We start from the raw sequence: 9,185 nt of genomic DNA, 5'->3' as shown, positions 1-9,185 counted from the left end.
CAGGACCGAAGCGACCGGCCCTGCAACGGCAGAGCTCGGCACCAGCAGCCACGGTCCACTGGACGGCGATCCCGCGGGAGGAGTGGCCGGCGGCGGTGGTCCGCGCGCAGACCCAGATTCGCCTCGTGGGTAGGAGCGTGAAGAAGCTGGTGAGCGAGCGGGGTACCCGGTACCGCATGGCGATGTCGGCCACACGCACGGAGGTGTTCCGCGAGCAAAAGTAAGGGAAAAAAAGGGGAAAGGAAAAAAAAGAGCAAAAGAAAAAAAAATAAAAATAAAGAAAGGGCGAAACACGCGGGAAGAAAATGAATAAAGAGAGACGAAAAAGAGAAAAGTGGAATACCTACTGGAGAGAGATATTGAGTGGATCGCCTAAGCGCCTGGCGCCAGAGGGCGCCAGGGCGCCCGTGATCCCAGATGTCGTAAGAAGCGCGCGTAAAATGTGGCCGTTTGAATGAGGAAAGCACACTCCGTCGCAAGGTCGCGGAAAACGGGAGTATTCCGCTGCGGGAAGAAAGAGGGGGGTGTGAGGAACCGTGGTTCCCACAGGCCGAATTCGACCAAAGCATAGCCGGATAAAGGCGGTGGGACGGTCGGATAAAGGCTGATGGCTGGCTGGATAAGGCGAAGGTCAGCCCAGATACCCACGGATATCCGGATGCGGCGAAGAGGCCAAGGGCCCCGAGAGGAGAAGTGTCCCGCTCTCGGAGCAAGAGAAACGCGAGAGGCAGAGGAGACGGCGGGATCGAGCCGGCAGCGATCCGACACATGACCAAATATGGGCATGGGATCACGCCACCGGCCAGGCCCCGTTACGAAGGCCGTGGAAACCAGGAGACGGCGATGGAAAACTACCAACGCCGAGCCGGGGCCCGTCAAGGGGCTATAAAAGGAGGCTGCGGCAACGAAGCGGGTCTCTTTTTCCGTGGAGAAGTGATCGCGCGCGCACGTTGAAACCCCGCCGAAACGTAAGAGTAATACCCGGTACGGTTCGAAGAAGTGCAGTGAAGTGAATAGCAACAGGAAGACAGGCCCCGCCTGCCCCAGAGTGAGTCTAAGTTAAGAGGTGATCCACAGTTGCCGGCGGAAGCTAAGAGGGGAGTGCGAGACGTAGAGTGCGGATTTGCGTGGCGGGCCAAAGCAATAGCGGAGGTCAAACTGCCCCAATCAATAGCCTCAACGCTGCCACACCCGACGAGAGCCCACGCGTGGTGGAGATCCATAGATAAGCTGAATTGTAGCATCTAGCCCTAAGTCCTAATATAAGTACGAATAAAGAGAGATTCGATTAAAGAAAAGGAAGGTCTTATCATTTGTCGTTGGGGGCAACAATAAAAATACGTTGCGACGAATCGGCCGACCGCTGAGCGAGCACGGCAAACTCAAGCGAACCAAGAAGCAGGTCCGTTACACTGCATATGTGAAAAGAATTTTAAATAAATTTAACATGGATAGTTGCAATTCAGTCAGTACTCCATTACTAAATAAACTAAATTATGAGTTACTTAACTCAGATGAAGACTGCAATGCTCCATGTCGTAACCTTATTGGCTGTTTAATGTACATAATGCTGTGTACACGACCAGATTTAGCTGCTGCTGTAAATATCTTGAGTAGATATAGTAGCAAGAACAATGCTGAGTTATGGCAATGTTTAAAAAGGGTTATTAGATATTTAAAGGGAACTATTGATATGAAGCTTATATTTAAAAAGAATACATCATTTGAAAATACATTAGTTGGCTATGTAGACTCCGATTGGGGTAGTAATGAGATTGATAGAAAAATTACAACGGGTTATTTGTTTAAAATGTTCGATTCCAATTTAATTTGTTGGAATACAAAAAGACAGAATTCAGTGGCAGCTTCATCAACTGAAGCTAAATATATGGCCCTATTTGAAGCTGTAAGAGAAGCTTTATGGCTAAAGTCTCTTCTAAATAGTATTAATCTTAAACTCGACAGACCAATTACAATTTATGAAGACAACCAAGGCTGTATTAGCATTGCAAACAATCCCTCATGTCATAAAAGAGCAAAGCATATTGATATAAAATATCATTTTTCAAGAGAACAGATAGAAACTAATGGGATTTCTCTTGAGTATATTAATACAGACAACCAACTTGCTGACATCTTCACGAAGCCACTACCTGCTGGAAGATTTGCGGAACTGCTGAACAAATTAGGACTACTACAAGAAGAATGATTCCAATTTAATGAAAACATGAACATGAAGCTTTATTAACGATTTTATTACATTAATTCATATTTTTTTTATTTTTTATTTGAACCAAAAGAACCAATGAATTGTTAAAGTAATTTAATTTTATGTTAATCTAATTTTAAAGTGATCTGATCGGGTTTTTCTGGGTTTTCCCCGCATCCTTAGAGCAAATGCTAGATCACATAACACTTCCCAGAATGCACACCAACCACATTAGAATAACAATTGAATGTTACCTTTTTGATTTAATGATGAAAACATTTTTTTTTATTTTTATGATTTTGATGATTAATGTTATTTTTGAGGGGGGCGTGTTGGAATACGCCTATTCCCACATTCAAATAATAACATTAAATACTATTAAATAATACTATCGATATATTAAGTATTATTATGTAAAGTTAGTCTGGTCACACTTGAAGTGTCCACTTCTTTCTTTTCTGATCTCGAATCGAATGTACGTGGTACCGGTGTTGCAGTGAAAAAGTAATCAATAAATACATAAATAATCTTTAAAGAAAAATATAACTTGGTACTGTCATTCGTTTACTAATTGTCATAGCTAGTTATCCAATAATACTCTTCCATGAAGTCCACATAACTCTTCCAAGTTTCTGTTGAGCTTCGCCGCTCCAACGCTAGGAATCTTTTTGTTGCGGTTTCCAACGACTCCCCCAGGGCTGAAGGGTGTTCGGAAAATGGGAGCTTTACAATAAAACGGCCGTCTGAAGCTGTCTGAAGATTTTCTATAAAATGAGCTTCACACCGTGCTTCCACTGGAGTGCGTGGTTTGTCTTCCGTCTCTAGATTGTCCAGAGTCCAGAATCTTTCCCTGGACCCGTTTACTCCCGTTGCACAAATGGGTGAGGAATTGTGGGCAGATTTGACTTTTTCTGCCACAATCCATCCCAGTTTCGTGTTTTGTAGCAACGGGCCTCCTGTCCTTAGCTGCTGTTGATCTGGTAGCAGCAGCGAGTAGTAATGCTCGGCTCCGATTAGCATGTCGATTTTGCCTGGCTTATGGAAGTTTGGATCTGCCAGTGAGATCTTGCTTGGTATGTTTAAGCTATCTGAATCGAGTGCCTGAGCTGGTTGATCAGCTATTATCTGTGGTAATACGGAAGCTTCAATTCTTTGCGTAAAACCATTGTGAAGGGATTTTGTTTGTACACGGAGCGTTTTCCGCATTAATGTTAATTCACGGATGGCGGTGTGTTAGTTTTTTCTGCAAACGAATCAAAGTCTATACAAGAAAGAGAAAAGTCGATCGATCCAGTTGAGTATTAGGGAATAACTATTTATTACAAATCTTAGTGCTTGAGTACTGGGCATAAGAGAGAGAATACAGTGGTGAATTTAGTACAATTATGGTGAGTAAATACAAAAAGTGAGCGTAGGCTCTCTATTTTACGAGGGTCCTTTGAATACTTGTTCCTTAAAGGAGTTTGACCGAACATCTCGGCCCCGTTGAAAGAACTGCTTTCAAACCACCGGAAGAATTGCCAACTTGTGTATTGGCCTGCAACATGTTCCATTTGCAGTGCGGAGGTGCACCACCCGTACAAGTCCATCCTTCCCAAGCACAGTAGACTGCACTCGGCCTAGTTTCCAGCGTAGCGGTGGCAGGTTGTCCTCATGGATGATGACCAACGTGCCCTCGGTGAGGTTCGTTGAGGGTGCTGTCCACTTCGTGCGCGATCGCAATTCGTTGACATAGTCAGCAGACCATTGCTTCCAAAACCGTTGCTTGACGGCCGTAATCGCATCGTAGCGGTCCATACTTGACAGCTTGATATTCTCGAGGGACCTTTCAGGTAGTGATCGCAATGATTCGCCAACCAAGAGATGACCAGCCGTGAGAGTGCTATAGTCATTTGGGTCTGACGAAAGCGGCGATAGCGGGCGCGAGTTGAGGATCGATTCTATCTCGACGACGACAGTGCTCAACTCTTCGAAGGTGAACCTGGTGTTGGCCAGCGTACGATTTTACAGCCCCTTTGCACTCTTGACTGCCGCTTCCCAAAGGCCTCCGAAATGAGGTGCCCTGGGGGGAATAAAATGGAAGTTAATAAAGTCAGATGCGCAAAATTTATAGATTTCATCTTGGGTCTGCTTTAAAAACATAAACTTTTTTAGTTCCTGCAGTTGATTCGATGCCCCTACAAAGTTAGTGGCATTATCGCAGAAGATGTCTGTCGGCAGCTTGCGACGACCTCCCATCCGTTTCAATGCGTTTAAGAACGCCTTTGTTGACAAATCAGAGACTACTTCGATGTGAACGGCCTTGGTGAGAAGGCAAACGAACACGGCTATGTATGCTTTTGTAGGTCCCTTTCCTCGAATGCGTAGATATGTGTTGATGGGTCCACAAAAGTCAACTCCACAGCGTTCAAAGGGTCGAGCCGGAGCGAGTCGCGTAGGCGGTAATGAGCCCATGAGTTGTTGTAGCAGCTTCGGTCTGTAGCGAACGCAGTGTACACAGGAGCGAACAATTATACGTGCCAAGTCTCTGGCGTTAACGATCCAATACTCCAAACGAATGAGAGCGACTAGGGCTTTAGGTCCAGCGTGATAGTTCCGAAGATGCAAATGGCGAATATAGTTCCATACAAATTTGGACTGACTAGGCAGCAGCAACGGATGTTTTTGACCGTCTTGTAGGTCTGAGTATTCCAAACGTCCACCAACCCTGATAAGTTCGAATCCGTTCACGACTTCTAAAAAGGGAGTAAGAAACTTTAAGCTGCTTTTTAATGGTTTTTGCTTCTGAAGTAAACGTATGTCCTGTACAAAATGAGTTTGTTGAATGTTCCAAATAAGGCAATGTGAAGCAAAACGAAGTTCATCTGGCGTCGGTGAGGTTGTGGTAAACGTCGATTGCTTCCGACATCTCCTTATGAACCTAATCATCCAAGCAATGAGCCGCAGACTGTGAGTGTACGAGCTGATATTATCGACGATGTTGAGGATATTATTTGTCTCGTGTACGGCAGCAAACAAACTTTTCCGATTCTCCGAGTTAACCACGTCCATGTCAATATCAAGTTTTCCACCAGCGGCGGGCCAGTTTAGTGAATCTTCGACTAGAAACGTAGGACCCGAAAACCATGGAGACTTAATCAACTCGCTCACGTTACAGCCTCGCGACAGAATATCAGCAGGGTTTTGATGTGTTGGCACATAGCGCCATTTTCCATCAGACGTTAAATCCTGAATATCGGAAACTCGATTTCCAACAAAGGTCGATAAGGTGACTGAGTGTTGTTGCAACCAATGCAATACGATCTGTGAGTCTCTCCAAAAATAACTGAGAAAGTAGATGTGCGCCGCATAGTTCAAGCTTCGGAAGAGACTGTTTCTTCACTGGTGCTACTCTAGACTTAGAAGTGAACAATTTCACTGTGACCTGTCCAAGCGAATTCTCCGTGCGCACATAAACACAGCAGCCGTATGCCCGAATCGATGCGTCGCAAATCCATGTATTTGAATGCTCCTAGTATCAGGCTGCAAACAAAAACGAGGTACCGCTAGTGACGACAGTGAATTCAGCGATTCCAAACACTTGCTCCATGCGTGGCTTAAATTCTGGGGGACAGACTCGTCCCAGTCGAGTTTCAAAAGCCACAACTCCTGAAGAATGATCTTAGAGACAATGACTAACGGTGATAGCAGACCGATTGGATCGAATAGCGACGACGCAGTAGACAAAATTGTTCGTTTTGTGGTATTGGGATAGACTTCCTTTGGATTAAATGTGAAACTAAATGCATCTCTTCGTTGATGCCAAGTTAAGCCGAGTGTGCTGCTGACTGAGTTTTCTAAAATGTTTAATTCCTTGGTAGATTCGTCTTCCATCACGCCTGGATGATTTGAATGCCACTTGCATAATGGAAACTGAGCACGAGCGAGAGTTGAGGTGATTTCAGTTTTTAGTTTGAAGAGTGTATCTATATCATCAGCCCCACACAAAAAGTCATCAACATAAAATGCAGTTTTAACAGCAGCAGCCCCTAATGGCCATGCATCCTTACAATCCTCAGCCAAGTAATGCAAACAACGAGTTGCGAGAAATGGGGCAGACGCAGTCCCATATGTCACTGTATTGAGTTGGTAGGTTTGAAGATCCGTATTTGGAGATGCTCGCCACAAAATGTACTGGAATTTTCTATCCTTCTCACTCACAAGTACCTGCCTGTACATTTTTGTGACGTCGGCTGTGATGCCGAACCTATGCATGCGGAACCGCAGCAATTGCAAGTACAACTCATCCTGAATGGTAGGGCCGACTAAAAGTAGATCGTTAAGTGACTTTTGAGATGTTGTACGGCAAGAGGCGTCAAAGACAACTCTGAGCTTCGTCGAGGTACTGCTTGGTTTCAGAACGAAATGGTGGGGTATATAATAATGCGGTTCTTCCAAGTTAGGATTCAGTACGAGGGACATATGGCCGAGACTTTCATATTCCTGCATGAACGAGATATACTGCGAGCGAATTTCCGGTAGACGAGCGAGACGTCTCTCAATGGCAAAAAATCGAGTTCGAGCTGTATCGAAGGAACTTCCAAGACAACTTGGATCTTCTTGAAATGGCAAGCGAACGACAATCCGCCCACTGGCATCCTGATGTGTTGTGTCCCTGAAATGGTCCTCACAGCGACGATGATTTGGGAGCATTCTAGCGCTTGGATCGACAAATGAGTCCACTTTCCATAATTGCTGCAAATTCTTGTCGATCGACTCTTCTACAGTCGCCAAGCACAATGGTGGCTGTCTGTTATATTGCCGCTGGTACCTCCCAGCAACAACCCAACCAAAAAGAGTCTTCTGCAAAGTGGGAAGATTTGGACCAATGCGAATCTGGCCAACAGCTAGAGCTCCATAGAAGGCTTCGGTCCCCAGTAACAAATCAATACGTTTAGTCCTATAGAACGATTCGTCAGCCAATGGAGTGTTAGCTGGTAGGTTCCAATTCGATATGTCGATCTCACTATCTGGCTGGTAGGCAATATGGGATGTGATTCCAAACTGGAGAGTGAGCTGATAGCCGGAAGTACGTGACTTAATAGAGGTAGTCGTACGAGCCTTCAAACTAGTAAGGGAGTCTCCTATACTGCGAATTCCAATGTGGTGTTTTTCACGACGAAGGCGAAGCTTTTGTGCAAAGGTTTCGGTTACAAAATTAACCTGAGAGCATGAATCAAGCAACGCTCTACCGAGTTTGTATTCACCTGTGGCATCCTTTACCAAAACCATAGCTGTTGCCAACAAAATTTGATCATCTGCTGCGATCTCCATATGAGAATGTGAAGCAGCTTGATGAGCCGTTTGCCAGGAGGGTTGCGCTGGTTGGAGTACCGGTTCAGTAGTTGAAGATTGTCCTGCTGCTGATTGGGGTGGCTGTTGCGGCTGAGAGTGATGCAAAGATGAATGATGATTCCGATTACAGGATCGGCAACGATGAGTCGATGAACATTGCGCCACTCTATGACCATTTCCAAGACAATTGATGCACAGACCGAGGCGTTTTGCATTGTCGTACCGTTGTTTGCTGTTCATAGCCTTGAACTGAGCGCAATTAGAGATCTTATGGCCAGAACTAGAACAAAGTGTACAAGACGGATTAGTGATAGCAAACGACGAGTTTATTTGGTGATTAGAATGACGATTTGACTTATTGGATTCAGCCTTTCGTTGTGACGAAGTAGCAGCCGAGTTTCCAGACGAATGGAGAAACTGACAGTGGCGTTCCAAAAGCTGTGTGCATGCTAGCCAGGTTGGCAGAGTTTTGTAGTCCTGCGATTCCTTCCACTTGTTCCGAGTTTGCTGATCACACTTTTCCATTATAATATATATAACCATAGCGTGAACAATGTTCTCAGGTTTGCCGATGGACTCCAGCGAGCTTAATATAGCGGATGCCTTATCCACTAGGCTGTGAAGCTGCTGACTGTTTGACCTTTCCACAGGTTGTAGTGCAAACAATGCCTCAATACCTTCTAAAAATATAAGAGTAGGATTATCAAAACGGCTTTTGAGTTTTGCTAGGGCCTTCGGATAGTTTTCGCTTGTAACCTGGAATGCCTGAATTGTATCTAATGCCGGCCCCGTGAGGCAGGTCAGCAAATAATTAAACTTTTCTATATTAGACAATCCAGACTCACGCACAACAATTTGCTCGAACGAGTGAATGAAATTCTTATAGTTTGCATATGTTCCGTCGAAAGTGGGTAGCGACAACCTTGGTAACGATGACTTCACTGGCGGTGGGTGGTAGTCCGGCGCAACAATGCTGGCGTTCAGATCTCCTCCCATTTTTTCCTTTATGGCTAGCTTGATTGCTATGTATGTATCCTCCAAATCTGCCCGTCCTTCATCATTCGGACTAAGGTCTTCAATATTAGCTTGGACATTTAAAACATTCTTGAAATACGTTTCTAAGATGTTCAACCGATAGCGAAGCTCATCATTGCATATCGGGGTTTCCGATTTAGCATCTACCACAGATTTGATCCGAGTTATATTTCGTTTTATATTGCTCCGTTGGCGTTTTAAGTCTTCGAGCGTCGTCATTTTGTTGTGTAGTGTAATTACGCTGACACAGAACTAGAGCTTCCAAAAATAACAACAACAAAAAAAAACGCAGCAAGCAGCAGCAGCTAGAGCACAAATCCAACGGTGAAAGCAAAAGCAAAAGATCCAGCAGCGGCAACGAAAGCAAAACGAAAGTGAAGCGGTGGAATTCCAATAGAAAGAATGCGTTGATCGATGGACCAAAGCAGGTAGCTGCAAAGCGAACGAACCGAGAATGCAAGCGCCGTTGAATGCGTTGTGGGTGACAAGCGAATGATAAAATTAAGCGAGAACGGCGAGAGCAAGGCGAGGACAACGATCCCGCGATCTAGACGAACAATTCTGATACGGTTTTCGGAACTTTCGATTGCAGCTGCGAGACGAGCGA

At 45.0% G+C, this 9,185-nt stretch overlaps 1 protein-coding gene across 1 annotated transcript; it reads right to left on the bottom strand.

The window, feature by feature from the left end:
* Window positions 1-4,504: 4,504 nt before the first annotated feature.
* On the bottom strand, window positions 4,505-8,875 carry LOC117193426. The gene is made up of 2 exons (XM_033398177.1): window positions 7,456-8,875; window positions 4,505-7,378 (listed from the first exon to the last, which is right to left on the bottom strand). Exons 1-2 carry the CDS (start codon window positions 8,795-8,797, stop codon window positions 7,362-7,364), a joined length of 1,359 nt encoding a protein of 452 aa, XP_033254068.1. The 5' UTR covers window positions 8,798-8,875; the 3' UTR covers window positions 4,505-7,361.
* Between the last annotated feature and the right edge of the window lie 310 nt (window positions 8,876-9,185).

Source organism: Drosophila miranda (assembly GCF_003369915.1).
Source record: "Drosophila miranda strain MSH22 chromosome Y unlocalized genomic scaffold, D.miranda_PacBio2.1 Contig_Y2_pilon, whole genome shotgun sequence".
NCBI lineage: Eukaryota > Metazoa > Arthropoda > Insecta > Diptera > Drosophilidae > Drosophila > Drosophila miranda.
This window is presented reverse-complemented; position numbering and strand designations above follow the sequence as displayed.

Bases quoted from the DNA above. Each gene is read 5' to 3' on its own strand.
- LOC117193426 (XM_033398177.1), bottom strand. From the start codon at position 8,797: ATGACGACGCTCGAAGACTTAAAACGCCAACGGAGCAATATAAAACGA.